The following is an 18,239-nucleotide window of genomic DNA, read 5'->3' on the forward strand; positions in this document are numbered from 1 at the left end:
AGAGACGAAGACCAACCAAGAGAGTAGTCCAATGATTTTCTCTCCCAGCCACAGATGGATTTATACAGCAGATGATCAACATTTAGTGCATTTAACCCTAAACCACTGAATGTGAATGATCTGTAACTCCTTACATTCATCCTGATAATTAAGCAACAAGTCCAAAACATTGCTCCAAAGCAAGAAATGTAATGGAAAAATATACATTAAGAAAACATTTTGCTACTTAGGATTCGGTATTCAGCGTTCAGTATTCTGACCAGTATTTGCTGACATTTGGCTGTGTCCTCTGCCACAGATTAGAATTTTGGTGCATCGATAATCAAAAGATTACTTTTAAATAACTAAAAAAAAAAAGATTGAGTTCTACCTGCAACACCTTGAATGCCTTTTAGACCTTTAAGGCCACCCAACCCTGAAATCCCACGAAGGCCAGGAAAACCTGAAAAGGAAAAGAAAACTTTATCTTTCATATTTTACTGCGTTATTAGTGCACTCACAGCAGGTCACACTGAAGCTTTATTTTTCTGACTAACGTTTTAAGTATTTAACAATGACTAAAAATGATCATTATTATTACTGCAGGGTCATATTCGTTCTCATTGGCTGGTGAGCATTTTCCAACGTAGGTGTTGATAGGTGCTGAGAAAACTGAAATCTTATACGTGAACACTTCTGGAAGCCCAAATTTATAGATAGCTAGACATATAGATGGATAATTTATTGGTCCTCAAAGAGGAAATTTGTTTCCACCATGCGTGCGTACAAAAACATAACATCATACATATAAACCATCGTAAACAATCACAGGCATAGAGGGGAGAAGGGGACAAGAAGAAAAACATCAGGATCATACAACAAATGCATCTGGAATCACAATGGCTGAGTGCCTATGTGTTTAATGCTCGTATAGCCATAGGAACAAAACTCCTACCATAGCTGGCCTTTACGATTTAAATGATGAATGTCTCCTTTTAGTCATATCAGATGTGTCTCAACTATTTCCTTTTCTGTATAACATGCAATGAACTGCACGCTACTACACATAATTATTTACCGAAAATACTTACACCAGTTCAACATTAAATAATAACAATCATTGTTTGCACCCCCCCCCCCCCCCCCCCCCCCTTTTTGAACTAGGTCATAACTCTTGCTATACTTTATCACTTTTTATACCACAGTGCAGTTTTATTTTCTATAACAGCACAGCTCTGATAGTACTTCCACCTGTAAAAGGATGCCAGGGTTAGATTAATATGCTTGTTCTAATACATTATCATTTTTATAGTGATAGCTCATTAACAGGTAAGTATATGGCGGATGGCTCATGTCTAAGTGTACTAAGTCTACTATTAAGGATGTTGTCTAACAAATAAAAAGATCATCAATATGGTGAAGTTTTCTGTTAGGGGACATTTATGAAATAGTTATGGAAGGAATGTCTGGTGTTGGCACATTGTAAAGGTCAGTAAAGTTTCTTCAGTCTTCAGGACAAAGGGATTTGCGCTTTCTGGTTCTCCATAATATGACAAGCTGCATGTTGTCAATTTTATTAACTTCAAGAAAAACAGAGAGGTTCATTTATAGATGCTAAATATAAGTTATAACCCGAAATAACTTGCCACATGGATAATGCATATTGCAGAATTGATAAAACAATTGATTTTACAGTACATCCAGAAAGTATTCACAGCGCTTCACTTTTCCCACATTTTGTTATGTTACAGCCTTATTCCAAAATGGATTAAATTCATTATTTTCCTCAAAATTCTACAAACAATACCCCATAATGACAACATGAAAGAAGTTTTTTGAAATCTTTGCAAATTTATTAAAAATAAAAAACAAAAAAGCACATGTAAATAAGTATTCACAGCCTTTGCTCAATACTTTGTTGTAGCACCTTTGGCACCAATTACAGCCTCAAGTCTTTTAGAGAATGATGCTACAAGCTTAGCACACCAATTTTTGGGCAGTTTCTCCCATTCTTCTTTTGCAGGACCTCTCAAGCTCCATCAGGTTGGATGGGGAGCGTCGGTGCACAGCAATTTTCAGATCTCTCCAGAGATGTTCAATCGGGTTCAAGTCTGGGCTCTGGCTGGGCCACTCAAGGACATTCACACAGTTGTCCTGTAGCAACTCCTTCGTTATCTTGGCTGTGTGCTTAGGGTCGTTGTCCTGTTGGAAGATGAACCTTCGCCCTGTCTGAGGTCCAGAGCGCTCTGGAGCAGATTTTCATCAAGGATGTCTGTGTACATTGCTGCATTCATCTTTCCCTCGATCCTGACTAGTCTCCCAGTTCCTGCCGCTGAAAAACATCCCCACAGCATGATGCTGCCACCACCATGCTTCACTGTAGGGATGGTATTGGCCAGGTGATGAGTGGTGCCTGGTTTCCTCCAGACATGACGCTTGCCATTCAGGCCAAAGAGTTCAAACTTTGTTTCATCATGGTCTGAGAGTCCTTCAGGTGTCTTTTGGCAAACTCCTGGCGGGTTGTCATGTTCCTTTCACTGAGGAGTGGCTTCCATCTGGCCACTCTACCATGCAGGCCTGATTGGTGGAGTGCTGCAGAGATGGTTGTTCTTCTGGAAGGTTCTCCTCTCTCCACAGAGACAAGCTGGAGCTCTGTCAGAGTGACCATCGGATTTTTGGTCACCTCCCTGACTAAGGCCCTCCCCCCCCGATCGCTCAGTTTGGCCGGGCGGCCAGCTCTAGGAAGAGTCCTGGTTTTTCCAAACTTCTTCCATTTACAGATGATGGAGGCCACTGTGCTCATTGAGACATTCAATGCTGCAGAAATGTTTCTGTACTCTTCCCCAGATCTGTGCCTCGATACAATCCTGTCTCGGAGGTCTCCAGACAATTCCTTGGACTCCGTGGCATGGTTTGTGCTCTGACATGCATTGTTAACTGTGGGACCTTATATAGACAGGTGTGTGCCTTTCCAATTCATGTCCAATCAACTGATTTTACTACAGTTGGACTCCAATCAAGTTGTAAAAACATCTCAAGGATGATCAGTGGAAACAGGATGCACCTGAGCTCAATATTGAGTGTCATGGCAAAGGCTGTGAATACTTATGTACATGTGCTTTTTTTGTTTTTTATTTTTAATAAATTTGCAAAGATTTCAAACAAACTTCTTTCACATTGTCATTATGGGGTATTGTTTGTAGAACTTTGAGGAAAATAATGAATTTAATCCATTTTGGAATAAGGCTGTAACATAACAAAATGTGGAAAAAGTGAAGCGCTGTGAATACTTTCCGGATGCACTGTACATTTATCCCTATATTAGCTTGAACATACCTATGTGTCCTGGATAACCTGGTTTACCGGGGACCCCTGCCTGTCCTGGCACTCCTGGCCAGCCCTTAGAGCCCGGGTTTCCTGGAAAGCCCTTTAGGCCTTCAGCACCTGTTAAAAGACGAGAAGTGGTACACTTGTGCATAATTTTTCTCCGTGTGTAGGAACCAGACTAGTACTTCATCCAAAAAGACACGGTTTTAAGCACAGTGGTTCATTATGAGTGGATTCTCTTACCTGATAGCCCTTGTTTTCCAGGTTCACCTTGAGTCCCTTTAATTCCTTTGATGCCATCAAAACCAGGACTTCCTCTAACTCCAGGCTCACCTGTGTAACCCTTCTGACCTGCAAGGGTATAATGCATGTAATAAAAAAAATCCTCAGGATCATTCCACACACATGTGGCTGAAAAGATTAATACTTTAGGGGCTTTTTCCCCCAGGTAATGAGCAGATACTTTATTGCCTCACCTAAAGGTCCAAGCGGCCCTGTTTCCCCTCTGGATCCTGTGGGTCCTGGGAGATCAACAATGTCACCCTGCTCACCTGAAGCAGAATAGTCTCACTTAGCAATAATCGACAGATGTGAGGTGTTGGTCAGAAATTCCAATGAAGGCTTTGATTACATGGTCATTTGTTGTTACACAAAATATCAGTCTTTGATTTAAGATTAGAAAAATCCAAATAACAGACAGTGAACCATAAAATGTATGGCGTAAGCAGAGTTTGAGGATGGCATACTTAAAATTTCAATATTACCTTTAATCCCCTTGATTCCAACATCTCCTGTTGCTCCATAAGCACCAGATGAACCTTTGTCCCCCTAGGATATTACAGTTAATATTGACCACAAACAACCTCAATACCACAAACAGCCTATAGAAAAAGAAACTAAACATGTATACATCGCAAGCACATACAGTAAATGGTGATGTAGCACTATATTGGCACAGAGAGTTACCCTATGTCCAGTCGGTCCAAAAAATCCCTGAATTCCTGGGGGTCCTGTAGGGCCTGGCATTCCTTTCTGGCCAGGCAGTCCAAGAGCTCCAGTCTGTCCTTGCAGACCTTTTATAGTGCTAGGTTCGCCGGGTAATCCATGAAGCCCTTCTTGTCCTGGAATCCCTGGCAAACCTTTGGTGCCTAGAAGGTGGAAGAGAGAATGTGTGTAATGATCAATTTGGTAACATGCATTTGAGTTATGTTTATTATTATTGTTATTATTATTATTTTGTAATTTAGCATTTTTTTATTTTTGAAAAAGCATACAGAACATTTTGCAATAAAAGAAAGAAAACATATTTGACCGCTATTACCCCAATAACCTCCCTGACTTCCCTCACCCAACCCATTGCACTACAGGACTTGGACAGGTACATAAATAAAATAGGATAAAATTAAATAAATAAATAGATAAACAAATAAAATAGTAGTAATAATAACAACAACAACAGAAGTAGTAGTTGTAGATTCCAAAATTTCCTTGACTGTAGATAACCAATTCTTCCACATAGACAAAGTTACAGGTTTAGCGTGATTAGTCCGTGCAGATGACGGTTCCAGATTTAGTATCTCCAATAAAGAATGTAGCCAATGCTTAGTAGAATGGTCATAAGGAGGTTTCCAATGTTGAACTAGTAGCTTCTTTGCTGCGGTCATGGCAGCTAGCCAAAATTTCCGTACCATCTCACTTAGAGGAAATTATAAAAAAACAGGATCTTTGGGAAAACAAATCACAGTAGCCTTGTACAAAATGTCAAGCACATCTGGACAGTCCCAAATCATAGGCATCAAATAAGTCCAGGCATCCAGGTCCACAAAAATTACAAAACTGGTGGGGTGATAGACCCATAGCATATTGAATACGTGTGGTTAGATATGCTCTGTGAATAACCTTAAAATGAATGAATTGGTGGTTAGGGTTCGTGGATGCATGGAATGTATTATCCCACACTGTATCCCATTCGATGATACTGATAGAAGGGTTCAGATCCAGTAACCAAGCTCTAGCTTTAGGGAAATTATCTGTATTAAGATTTAAGGAGCAAAGATAAAGGAGCGTTATGAATCCAATTCACTACCGGGTGAGTTTGAAGAATTGTACCCCAAGGTTCCTTACTGGCCTTTAACGTGGCACGTAGTTTAAAATATAAAAATAAAGTGTTATGCAAAATATTAAAGGCCACTCCTCAGTGAAAGGTGTGTGTGTGTGTGTGTGTGTGTGTGTGTGTGTGTGTGTGTGTGTGTGTGTGAGTGTGTGTGTGTGTGTGTGTGTGTGTGCACTTCACCTGGTTATGTGGTTCTGACATGTTTGATTTGGTTAATTTGATCATTGTAAAGACTATTCTATTGCTGGTTTGCATGGTATAAGAAGGTTTTTTTTATTTATTTTTTTTTAGCCATTTAGAAGTAATCTTTCCAAATGACTTGCAACATAAAACCACTGGAAGAAGGGAAATGTACTACTCTGGGAAAATATACAGATCACATGTGAGTTCACTACGACTAATCACTTTGAGTGTGCACACAGCCCATACATGTGTCTGAGAAACATGAAGAGGGTGACCTAAGAAACTGAACTGAAAGTTACTGGAAGAGAGAAAGAACGAATGAATGAATAAAAACCACAAACAGGCAACAAAAGAAATAACACTACAGACAGGTTTCTGTTGATATAGTGACATAGGCGCACGCTCCTGAGAGGGGTAGGCATTGAATGAAAAAAAAGAAACTTGAATTTCAAGGTTGTTAATTCAATATAAATAAATAAATACAAATGTGTGGTTTTCAACCTTATATATTTCAATATCATGAATGTAATTGTCTTCAATTAAAAAAATAAATATTACCCATTCAATAGCTTGCAAAGTTCAAATCTTTTTTTAAAGTTTTTATTTAAAAAATCTTTGTCAATTTTTCACTTCCATACTCAGTATAACAGCAATAAATTGTAATAAGAGTACTCACCTCGTGGGCCAGTGAAACCTGGATCTCCTTCATGCCCATGGTCACCTTTAGCACCCTTCATAACCTCTTTCATATGTGTCATTTCTCCGATGGACATTTTACCTGGAGGGCCCATAACTCCTCTTTCACCTGATAAAAAGATTATGCACAATGAAAAAATGTGACCTCCAAGACAGAATTATTAACACCATGAGCAAAATGATCTAAAGTTCATACAGTTGTCATTATAAGACCAAATATGAACCTTTTTCTCCCTGATGGCCCATGCCTCCTTTATCTCCCTGTAGGCCTGGTATTCCAACCAGCCCTGTCTCTCCTTGAAGGCCCTTTAGACCAGGATCTCCTGACATTCCTGGGAAACCTGCCATGCCTGGAGAGCCTTTTATACCTGCGGAGAAATATGAGAGAAATACCGGTAAAAAACTGGACAACGTATTTTGTTGAGGACCATGTGATGTGGAGTATGTGACAGGTACAGAAGTGACATTTTTAATGATCCCAGCTACTAGGGAATATCTTTTGGATTTTTGGATGGTGCTCATTCATCCAGCACTGATCCAGAGATGTTTAGAATGCACATTAAAGCTGTTCTGGTACCCTACACCTTATTAAGACATTTTATTTTGAGTTGTCCTTTACATGTCACCCATCTGTAGAGTGTACAACTATCCATATTGTGATTTTTGTTCTTTAAATGAGACATGACTCTGTCCGTCTTGACAATACAACTGATGTGTCCTACAACAGATGCTGTAAAATAGATAATGTGAACCCATTGTTAGTTCAGGGTTGATTTATACTAGAGATGCACCAATGTATAAGCCGATAATCAGTATCGGCCAATAAAGGCAATTTTTAATGTTATGAGCCATCGGCCGATAGTTTAGAAACATCCGATGATCAGGGCCGATTATATCCTGTCAATCAAAAGAGGTCGGGAAAACACATTGATTTTGTGCTGTGTGTAAAGATGATGTTTCTTGTGTGGAATGATGACAAAACTGCAGTTTGTAATCTCTGTAAGCTCTGCACTGCTAAAATTTTACACCGATTTCAATGAAGATGAGTTGACAAAAAAGTATATATTGCACAGAAAAATATATTTGTAGAGTAGTATATTTCATATCAAGTTAATGTTAATATATATATAAAAAAGTTTATATTATATATTACCAGTTTGATGTCAATGACGAAGTAGAAATGCTTTTGTTTGTGTTTAGTGAGTGAGACTAACAGGAGTTTTTTTTAGAAGTCAATGTTAATATGAATTAATAACATTCAATAAGTAAATAATCTTACTTTAATCTTCAGAATTGAGTTCATGTGTTAATGTTAATTTGAGTAATGTGTTTTCTGTTTATGAGACCAGTTACTGTGAACTGTGTTTTTATTTGCATTTCTTTCAGAATTGTAGAATTAATTAATATTAATTTAAAAGAAGGCATGAAAGGCAGAACTATCGGTATTGGAAACATTTCACGTGGTTCATTATTGACCATGCAAGGTTTTTCTCCTCAAAACAAAGTTACTCTCATGTTGCCTTCTATTTATTACTCCTACATTAAAGCACAGAACTCTGTTTTATTATTAGCTCAGAGGTGGCTCTTTTTTGCTTTCTCTGTTCTGTAAATCCTGGTTTAGTTCATGCGACACTGTCCGTATTCTTGACAGGCTTCTTCTTCATAGGTACGCAGTTACAGAAATATAAGGACATGAGGATCCACAAATAATAAATGATAAGCACGCTACAGCTCCATCTGATAGTGACTGAGGTCATGCTGGGCATAAAAGGTAACACTGATATAAACAATAAACTGAAGAAAGTCATTGGGTGCTTCTCATTTCTTATTTGTGCATCCTCATTTCCTTTCCTTGTGTCTTAGCTCCACCCCTTAGGATGCAAGGGAAGGATGCAAGGATGAGATGCGAGGAGAGAGGAATCAAAGCAAGTCGAATGGAATGTCCTCGTTCTCTCAAACATCACGTCAAAACAATGTCAGTTAATCTCAGCTGGATGACCTCACTGCGCTTCGGGGATCTGCCGTTATGTTGTTGGAGTTTGGTTAATAACAACATTCTTAATAAAGCTGAATGCACTGATATTATGTGAAATGTCTGGGTTATTCAACAATAAATTAATGAACAATACATAAATTATCGCCTCTTTTGTGCAGTGTTGCATATCCAAACATGCAAGGATCAATTAATTACAATACTCATTGTAAGCATATTATTAACTTATTTATATTTCATGAAAAAATTCCATCACATCATCAAAGGACATTTTGTTTGAGATTGTTGGAGATGTAAAGGAGGAGGGGAATTTATATGTGCGTCAGGTTTTTCGACAAAAAACACTTTCGCATAGGATATGCCTGTGTACCCTCGCTCCTAGGTCCTCTGGAAGCTTCCTCACTCCTCGTTCCTCACTTCCTCGTGGTGCAATTAGACAATTGATATGTCCTTCAAGATGGCTGACTTCGATCGATTTCCGGGTCACGGGCTGGAGGACGGAGGAGCGAGGAAACGAGGAAGCATCAATTTGAGCATTGAGAAGCACTCATTATCGTTGACTGTGGGTATCTGCTAAAGCTAGTGCTGTTGCATCACATACGTTTGATGTCATGTGACATTGACTGGGAAACGGCATATACTTCCGGTTATTAAAAAAATGGTAGTGTTCCATTTGATATGATTTTACCTTTCTAAAATTCATACACTAGACGGTAGAATACACAGTGCATAGTGTAAGTGTATAGTACGTCATCTGGGACACAACTTTAGTATTTACTCTAATGTGTGTTTTCAAAACAGAACCCCGTGCTGTTCGGAGACCAACTAATCGATAATGAAATTCATTGACAACGGTTCTCATAATCGATTATTATCGATTTTAGCAATTAGCTGTTGCAGCTCCTCTCTGGGTAAGGATGTCTTAAATTTTGTCATGGAGTGTAATACTTCACGGGAAATATAAATGACAAATATCCATGATGATGTGACATTGCCATTTGCACATTATTCTGCACATAAGATTTGCTATGTGTTTCTCATTTGAAATTTGCGACGTGAAAATGTTCTGACCTTTAAGTCCAGGAACACCAGTAGGTCCAACATGTCCAGGGTCTCCTGGATCCCCTCGTGGTCCGTAATCTCCTGGCCCAGCATCATTTCCTGGTTCTCCCCTAACACCCTTCACTCCTATGAGCCCTGGGGGACCACTATCTCCACGATGGCCTGTTTCTCCACTAGGCCCTTTGAGGAAAGGCAAAAAGATAATATCACTATTATGAGTAGACTGTTCTGTCCTGCAATGGTATTGACAGGTCAGGTTAATAGCTCTCTAATGAGGTAGAAATTAATAGAGATTAGTAGAGATTGATTATATTACTAATTTACCTGGTAGTCCAGTGTGGCCTCGAGGTCCAGGAAGTCCTTCCGGACCAGGCTTCCCAGGGAAGCCAAATATTCCTGCTGGTCCAGGTCTTCCTATTTCCCCCTGTAATCCTGAGGGACCTGATTCACCTTTGATCCCAATCATCCCAGGCATTCCCCCCATGCCTATAGTGTACCACAGTTAAAATAAATCATTGTATATACATTGTATGTTAATAACACCCAAGCTATAACGTAGTAGGCAACAGAAAACACTTTTATCAAAAAGGTAAGTTCATCCTTACAGAGTATTTCTTACCTGGGTATCCACTTGCGCCAGAGTTTCCAGGGGGACCTTTTATCCCCTGCAGTCCTGGCAGTCCTGGTTCACCAGTGGGTCCAGGAGATGCTCCTAGAGCTTCACCGTTAGGACCTTTTTGTCCAGACTCACCATCAAGCCCTGGTCTACCCGGGATGCCAGAAGAACCTCTGAGACCTTTTAGTCCAGTACTGCCTAAGTCTCCACGAGGTCCAGTAAAACCTGTAAGGAAAACCATTACATGAACATAATATAGCAGACAAAAATCTGTATAAATGGTAATTCTCAAGACCAACCAGAATGTCTGAGTGTACGTAAGGACAAAACCCTTGTATACTCAATGTACCTGTTTTTCCAGGTGAGCCTCCGATGCCCTGGTCTCCTTGTTCTCCTTTATTTCCTATCTTGCCTCTATCTCCTACAAAGCCTTTTGGACCAGGAAATCCTAGAACACAAAGACATAACCAGGTCTGTCTAAATGGGGATTATGGGATTAATATTATAGCATACACATAAATAAATTATATATACTATAATATTATAAAATATTATATTATATATAATATATTACCTGGCATCCCCTCCAATCCAGGATGTCCCGGGGGTCCTATCTCTCCTGGGGGTCCAGTTAAAGCCGCGCAATCGCCTGGGGGATACACCAAAACCATAAGATATGTAGTGACAAGGAAATAAATTCATAACCTCAACATAGACACCACAGTAGAGTTTCTGATTGCCTGCTTTGCAAACAACAACAACAACAACAAGTGATATGTTATAGCAAGGGTTCCCAAACTAGAAGTTACTGGGATTCGTATTCATACAAGCATAATTTAAATTAAAATTAAAAGCACCATTAAAAAGAATGTATGTGCTATTTAATTTCCCCCATTTAATTTCCCATATTTAATAATATGCTGATATGATGCACAATCAAATTTACACGAATTTCTCCATCCATCTACCTCTGCTGATCCCTTGTTGACACTGAGTGGCAGAACAGACGACATGAAAAAGAACATATTTACATAAGTCCTAAATGATCAATTTGGAATAAAAAATTGGGTGGGGTTTCAGAAAATTCATAATGTTCATTTGGGTTCGTTTGTTCAAAAGGTTTGGGAACCCCTGTGTTATGCCCAAATCACATGTGACTCATTGCAGTGTGTGAAACAAAGCACATAAATACATAGTGTGTACAACAATATTTGTGGGTGAATAAAATCACACAAGGAGAAAGGTTAATAATGCCCAAAGCATTAACAGTGACTGTGTACAAAAAAAAAAGGTTATTGCGATGCAGTGAAGCACTAAGACAGAAAAGAGTTCTTAAGAAGGAATTTGACTTGTCACTGATCTAGCTACCTGCTGTAATCCACTTGCCTCCTTCTCCTTGTAGACTACAGTCTCCTTTAAATGGCAAGCAAGAGATGATGACCGACAGAAACAGATAACACCACAGTAGATACAGATACAGTGGACAGACAGAAGCTGATTGTGATTGAATCAGCAGCAGAGATCATATTATTAAATGACCATTCTCTGAATTTTCAGGGAAAATTCCGCATGGAATCCATTTTTAATGAAACCTGTCACGCGCAATTAAATTGCCAGAGAGCAAGGTTAAGTGATTCATTTCATTAGAATGTTTCCATGATGTACAGATTCCATGACTTTAAGCATATTAAACCCAAAGTAACGTAAAAAGAGACATATAAAGCAAAGACTGCAGAACAAAATAGAGGATGAGAAATTGGAATTAAAGCATGAAAATGATGGAAGAATGAGGAAAGAGCGAAGGCAGAGTGCATACCTGAAGTACCCGGTGTGCCTGGGACTCCATCATAACCATTTAATCCTGCATCACCTGCTATACCCTTAACACCTTTAGGTGCTCCGTTTACTTGACCTGGTTCCCCTGCTAGTCCTGGGAACCCTGGTATACCTGGCCTGCCTGGGTAACCCTTCTGTCCAGGCTCACCAACTGGCCCTTCTCCCTGCAAACCGCACAGCAACACAGCACATAGTATAGCGGTTTTGTTGCGGCAGGCTTAATCTACACTTGCAATCAGGAAAGAGCATTGATTATAATAAAAGAAGGAAACCAGCAGCTTCATGTGGACAAAGAAACCCATTTTTGTACAATAAACATCACATTTCTTTTTTCCCCCTACATGATTCACAATGCCACATTTAAATCTGAATGATAGCACTCATAGGGTTTGGAAATAAGACTTACGTGGGCACATTGTTAATTACAGCTAGTGTAAAATAAACAGGGTGCATCATGCCAGCAGTAACTGTTAGTACTTTTAATGACTACATAAAATGAAAACATTCAGATCAGTGCACATAATTTCTAATGAGAAGCTCACAGGAAGACCATGAAGTCCAGGGGCACCATCTATTCCACTAGTCCCATGTCTGCCCTGTGGTCCTTGTACACCTGGTCTCCCTGGGTCTCCAGGTTCTCCTGGTGATCCTGTTAAATACACAAGTACAAGCACAAACACATACGAATTAATTATTAATTACACATTCATTTCTTCTTTGTGTTAACTAAAATCATAACGTTGTAATAAAAAGGTGTACCTTTGTCTTTAACCTCTCTTCTATCTCCCTTAGAGCCTTTAGGGCCAGGCATCCCATGTGGCCCAGGAAAGCCCTGAAGAAAAAAAAAAAGAAAATGACAATTTCTGATAGTTCACAATATTACTGCCTGTGGAATATATTTTCTACCATAACTGTAATGCAGGAAACTAACATGCAGACCAGGGAGGCCTCTGGGTCCCTGGTCTCCCTGATCACCCGGCTGACCCCACTCTCCCACTGTTCCAGGGTCACCCTGATCTCCAGCTGGGCCAGGGGGTCCAGGAGGGGAGGTTTGCAAAATGCACTCACAATGACCATGGTCACCTAAAAAATGGTACATTCATTGTGAGCAATACAACTTATGATGAATGTATTGTATATTCATCATCCTGTTATCCTGTTTTATAAATGGTATAACAGGAACTTTTGGACTAATGTCACTGGTCAGTAGTCTTACCTTTTTGTCCTTTCACTCCAGCATTTCCTGGACGTCCATGTGGCCCTTCAGGCCCTCTGAAAAACACGCTCCCTGTGGCCAAACAGATTCATGCTGACAAGACAATTTTCCAATACTGATGGCAAGCTTCACCTTTGCATTCAATATACCATATATGTGTACACAGTCATGTGAACAAATAAGTACTCTCCATGGAAATTGTTGGCTTTTTTGACATATTTGGACAAGCAGACATTTGATCATCTTTGAAACAGTGCCTATGAATAAAATTGATGAACAGAACCAGGAGGAAAAATAGTTTTTTCAATCATTTATTTAACAGAAATAGCAATAGATGTGTTATTCTTCTGTGGAAAAAGAATGTACACCCTTGACCTCAGAAGCTAGTATTGCACCCTTTTAGAAGCAATAACTTCTTGTAGGTGTTTTGCATAATTGTCCACAAGGCTTGCTGGAATTTTTTACTGTTCTTCCATGCAATATTCTTTCAGTTACAAGATGTTTGAGGGTTTTCTTGCGTGTACTGCCTGTTTCAAATCCTCCCCATAACATTAAAATGGGATTCAAATCTGAGCTTTGACTAGGCCATTCCATAACCCTCCATTTCATCTTCATCAAAAAACTCTATCTTTAATTCATCTGTTCAGAGTACATTATTCCAAAACGCCTGGTCTTTGCCTAGATGCTCATTGGCAAACTGTAGTCTTACTCTAATATTCTTTTTAGACAGCAAAGCCTTTTTCCTGGCACATCTCCCATGCAGGTCAAATTTGTGCTTTCTCTTTCTGATTGTAGAAGCATGCACTTTGACAACAACAGCTACAAGACTTACTAGCAGATCTTGTGATGAAATTTTGGGATTCTTGGAGACTTGTTTTTGCATTAGACGGTCTGCTCTTGGGTTGAATTCGCTGGGACGGCCAGTCCTGGACAAATTGGCAGTCGTTTGAAATCTGTACCACTAGTAGATGATTTTCACTGTAGTGGAATGATGTATTTCTGATGCCAGACTCCTACGCATCCGCAACCTTTTTTTCTGAAGGCCTTACAGTACTCTTTAGATCTTGGCATGATGACACACACCTTAATAATAAAGGGAACACCAGATGTGATGTGAGTGGTGTAAATAAGACAGGTTCTACCTGCACTCTCTAAGTAGGTTCTAATCACTGACACCCAATCTTCAACACCTGATTCTAATTTTATGGATTTTAATTTTATGGAAGTGTAATAAACGCAGGAGTGTACTTACTTTTTCCACGCGACTAATATGTTTTTTTTTGTTAATTTAAATTGTGAAAATTACTGCAAAATGTCAACTTTATGTGTCATTTGATAGAGTTTATCACCTTTATTAATAGGCACTGTTTCAAAGAGGATCAAATATTTGCTTATACAAATATGTTAAAAAACATTCCATGGGGTGTACTTATTTTTCACATGACTGTATATGAGTTCCTTTCTCTTTTATAGTAGTTTTCATTTAAAGCTTATTTAAAAACTAGATCCATTTATCACTCAAACAAAAGATGCAAAATGGCATATATAGTGACAGAGTTTACATAGAGACAGAGTTTACATATATATACACATATATACACACACACACACACTCACACACACACACACACATACATGAACCCTTTGGTCCGGCTGGCCCAGGTGTTCCTGGTAGGCCATCAAAGCCTGGAGGCCCAGGTTCTGAGGCTGGGATACCAGGTTCCCCAGCATCACCTTTCCTCCCTTTTTCCCCTTTTAGTCCAAATGGTCCGGGCAACACTGGAAATATAGACACAATTTTTTAAAAAAAAGATTCATACAGTCAGAATACATGCTCATATTAATATTCAAACATTAAAAATTCAAAATACCAAATTCCTGTGTCTGAGCATCTGGCCCAGGGGGACCCTGTGATCCTTTATTTCCCCTGAGACCATCAGGCCCTGGTGGGCCACGTTCTCCTGGAGGACCAACTTTAGGAACAAGAAAGCAGATATGAAGAAAATGTGGACAAGGTTAAAATACTGTGGCTAACAACAAATCAGGAGATTTAATTGGACAGAACAGAGAACTTAAATTCTGATGAACAGAATTTAATAAACATTTGGAATAAAAAGATGTACTCTGTTACCTTCACTGTCTCCATTTGAATAGATCAGCTCTCCTGCTTCTCCTAGCTCCCCCTATTGAAGCATTAACATGTTAGCAACATTCAAAATATAAAACCTGTGCAGCCTTCAAGGCACTGCAGTTCATCAGCAAGTTCCAGATATAAACTCACTGTGCTATAACAGTGAAACGGTTACCAGTAAAATATACCTTGCTTCCCGGCTGCCCAGGAATACCCGAATCCCCAGCTTCACCCTGAAAAAAATAGAGAGGGAGTGCTTAGTGACATCAACAGCATCTCACCGTCAGGCCCAACTGATAACCAAAAGCATACCTTTCTTCCTGGCGCTCCAGTGCTTCCTGGATAGCCCTATTAGCAATGATGAAATATTTCTTGTTATGTGAGAAGTCAAAACAGAAACATGTTCTTGAAAATATTAGTAAACAGATCTGATAACACAAATAGATAACCAGTGTATACCCGATTCCCAGGTAATCCAGGAAGTCCTGTCTCTCCTTTGATATGAAACGCCTTAAAAAAAAACAAAAAAAAACACAAATGAGTTTTATGAACTCAAAGATTGAACAATTATGATTTATTAAGTCATACAAGTCACATTCAATGCAGTTAACTAAATGATCACAATACCTGGGAAAGCTAAGGAAAAAGTATTATCTTTGTGCAATTACTTAAATGTTTTAGTAGTTCTTGTACTATAAGTTCTGAAACTTATATTAGTATGTAGCTGTGCAATGTAGAAGCTACGTATTGTAGAAGACATCCTTACTACTGATGAGGTTTGATGTCAGATACTATAATGTTACTAATTTTGCTTTTTGTTATGCCTTGTTATGGTCAGTTAAATTCTATATTACTCTGTTTTCATTAGTCTGTACTATGGTAATGTACCAATGAAAGCTTTCACTTAATGAATACTGTATAGTTTCTTGTTTTTAAAGTAAGTATTGATAAAGCACCTTAACACAGACAGTCAGACAGTCTGATTGAATGTGTCCAAAATTATACACGCAAGATCACCTAGTGCCGGATCACTAAATGTACTAAGAATTAACTATATAGAAAGCCATGGTGCTGCCTTTGATGTGATTCTACTCCATTTCACAAGATATTAATCAGGTACCCATTCATTACATTGGGTTACTGATTGGAAGGTCGGGGGTTCAAGCCGCAGCACTGCCAGGCTGCCACTGTTGGGCTCTTGAGCAAAGCCCTTAACCCTCTCTGCTCCAGGGACACTGTATCATGGCTGACCCTGTGCTCTGACCCCAGCTTCTCGACATGCTGGGATATGCGAAGAAAAGAATTTCACTGTGCTGTGACCAATAAAGACTCATTATCGTTATCATTATCATTACATTAATACTTTTAATTAATTTTGTCCTTTTCCATTCTTTCCCCTCAGTTTTATTCTTTGAATATATTATTTAAGTTTCTTTGTAGCTTCTTGTAATTTTATCTGTCCATCTTTGCCTGTTTTTTTAATTTGCATTTTATTATTTTATATATGGCTCTTTAACGTTTATTCCATTTTTATTTTTAGATATCATCCAAACTACCGTAAAAGGTTTCACTACCTAAAGCATTTCAATAAAGTGCAGATATTAATCTATCAATGTACGTTTTGTTACAGCTGATACATTGTCTTGTTACTGTACTTTGAAACTGCCGTTATTTGAAACACTAAAGACTGCTGTGTGGAAATACTGTTAATACAAATAATATATATATATTATATGTTTATAGAACAGGGTATTTACAACATCCATATACTGATTAAGGCACACGTAAGCTTATTACTTACACAACTGTGTAACTACAACGTGCCAGCAAGTGAAAGAAAGGTTTCACATCACTCATGTAACTTACCAAATCTCCTGGTTCACCTTTAGAACCTTTATCGCCTTTGGGGCCCTGTGGATGAAGAACTCATTTCGGTTAAATTACTAGACCTAATAATTCTGCTTAATAAATACATAATAAAACACACGAATGTCTAGGAATACATAAGTGCTGTTATCCAAACATTTTATGTTCAGACACATGACTGACTGGGAAGGTGTCTTTAAACTCTTGGTTCCCTGGTGGCCCTGGATCTCCAACGTCCCCCTGTGGTAAAAATAAGGATTGCAATTCCACTGATTAATCCAATCACCAACTTCTTTACTCAAATTAAATTAACTTTCCAGTCTAGTGGACAACAGTGATATATTCATATTACCGGATTTCCTTTATCTCCTTTAATGAGTGTATTTGCAACGCCCTGCATAAAGATGAGCAAGATTCTGTATTGATACCTTTCAAACACATCAATAAGAGTCATATAACAAGTGATGAGTCAGAATTAGTCAGTGTCTTTGGGCTACCTTTGGTCCTGGAGGTCCTCTATAACCCTTTTCACCCTGTAATGGAGAGGAGTATAAGAGATGGACGGTGTAGATACAGTGTGTGTATCTGAGAGTATCATTTTAATAATTAATACTACAGACTCACCTGAGCACCGATGATACCTGGTCTTCCTTGAGCACCTTTGATTCCAGGAGGACCCTTAGTTAAAAAAGAAAGGGTAAAACATATAGTATTTAACAAAAATGGTACTTTTGAATATAACCGTTATAAGTCTAGGAAAGGTTAGAGTTAAGGTTGAACTCACCGTAGGTCCTGGATATCCTGGAAGTCCTTTCTCGCCCTAATTTAAAATGAAAGAAGATGATAACAGAAACATTTATTGCATATACTTATACCACAGTATGGAGCGAAGCTTGTCTAATAAATTTATTTCAATACGTACAAACAGTGGTTTCTATTACTACTCTTTGCTCCTAAACCATAGTTCTATTTTTGAGTGAATCCAAAATATCATACTGCCTCTTGCACTCTCACCCGAAATCTCTCCATGTAAACACTAATCTCCAGGGAGTCCCCTTTCTCACCCTTCCTGCCTGGCTGACCCTGCAGAAGAATTGAGAAGAGAGATAAGGACAGAGGCAGAGAATATGATATACGGTTGTGACGTGTAGAATAAAATCTACACGTCATTAAAGCTGATTTCTGACGTTGTTGTTTCTGGCTAAAATGGGTGCATTCCAC

General features: G+C 38.8%; 1 protein-coding gene across 2 annotated transcripts in view; it reads right to left on the reverse strand.

The window, feature by feature from the left end:
* The window catches only part of col4a2 (collagen, type IV, alpha 2), a 75,843-nt gene that overhangs the window by 4,433 nt on the left and 53,171 nt on the right, over positions 1 to 18,239 (reverse strand). Inside the window, exons 8-39 of one of the 2 annotated variants that reach the window (XM_017469386.3) lie at positions 18,033 to 18,101; positions 17,803 to 17,838; positions 17,643 to 17,696; positions 17,516 to 17,551; positions 17,371 to 17,412; positions 17,202 to 17,258; positions 17,019 to 17,063; positions 15,612 to 15,662; positions 15,465 to 15,500; positions 15,341 to 15,385; positions 15,153 to 15,204; positions 14,893 to 14,994; positions 14,657 to 14,800; positions 13,022 to 13,093; positions 12,737 to 12,888; positions 12,565 to 12,637; positions 12,348 to 12,454; positions 11,786 to 11,969; positions 11,338 to 11,382; positions 10,544 to 10,618; positions 10,319 to 10,417; positions 9,973 to 10,194; positions 9,678 to 9,839; positions 9,363 to 9,533; positions 6,523 to 6,666; positions 6,279 to 6,407; positions 4,273 to 4,454; positions 4,071 to 4,134; positions 3,783 to 3,857; positions 3,550 to 3,657; positions 3,316 to 3,423; positions 371 to 442 (exon numbers count right to left, since the gene is read on the reverse strand). In XM_017469386.3, coding sequence (XP_017324875.1) covers positions 371 to 442; positions 3,316 to 3,423; positions 3,550 to 3,657; positions 3,783 to 3,857; positions 4,071 to 4,134; positions 4,273 to 4,454; positions 6,279 to 6,407; positions 6,523 to 6,666; positions 9,363 to 9,533; positions 9,678 to 9,839; positions 9,973 to 10,194; positions 10,319 to 10,417; positions 10,544 to 10,618; positions 11,338 to 11,382; positions 11,786 to 11,969; positions 12,348 to 12,454; positions 12,565 to 12,637; positions 12,737 to 12,888; positions 13,022 to 13,093; positions 14,657 to 14,800; positions 14,893 to 14,994; positions 15,153 to 15,204; positions 15,341 to 15,385; positions 15,465 to 15,500; positions 15,612 to 15,662; positions 17,019 to 17,063; positions 17,202 to 17,258; positions 17,371 to 17,412; positions 17,516 to 17,551; positions 17,643 to 17,696; positions 17,803 to 17,838; positions 18,033 to 18,101 — 3,013 coding nt within the window. The remainder of the gene's footprint in view (positions 1 to 370; positions 443 to 3,315; positions 3,424 to 3,549; positions 3,658 to 3,782; positions 3,858 to 4,070; positions 4,135 to 4,272; positions 4,455 to 6,278; positions 6,408 to 6,522; positions 6,667 to 9,362; positions 9,534 to 9,677; positions 9,840 to 9,972; positions 10,195 to 10,318; positions 10,418 to 10,543; positions 10,619 to 11,337; positions 11,383 to 11,785; positions 11,970 to 12,347; positions 12,455 to 12,564; positions 12,638 to 12,736; positions 12,889 to 13,021; positions 13,094 to 14,656; positions 14,801 to 14,892; positions 14,995 to 15,152; positions 15,205 to 15,340; positions 15,386 to 15,464; positions 15,501 to 15,611; positions 15,663 to 17,018; positions 17,064 to 17,201; positions 17,259 to 17,370; positions 17,413 to 17,515; positions 17,552 to 17,642; positions 17,697 to 17,802; positions 17,839 to 18,032; positions 18,102 to 18,239) is intronic. The other variant, XM_017469389.3, reaches the window with a different exon arrangement.

The sequence above is a fragment of the Ictalurus punctatus genome, chromosome 6 (assembly GCF_001660625.3).
Source record: "Ictalurus punctatus breed USDA103 chromosome 6, Coco_2.0, whole genome shotgun sequence".
Taxonomy (NCBI): Eukaryota; Metazoa; Chordata; class Actinopteri; order Siluriformes; family Ictaluridae; genus Ictalurus; species Ictalurus punctatus.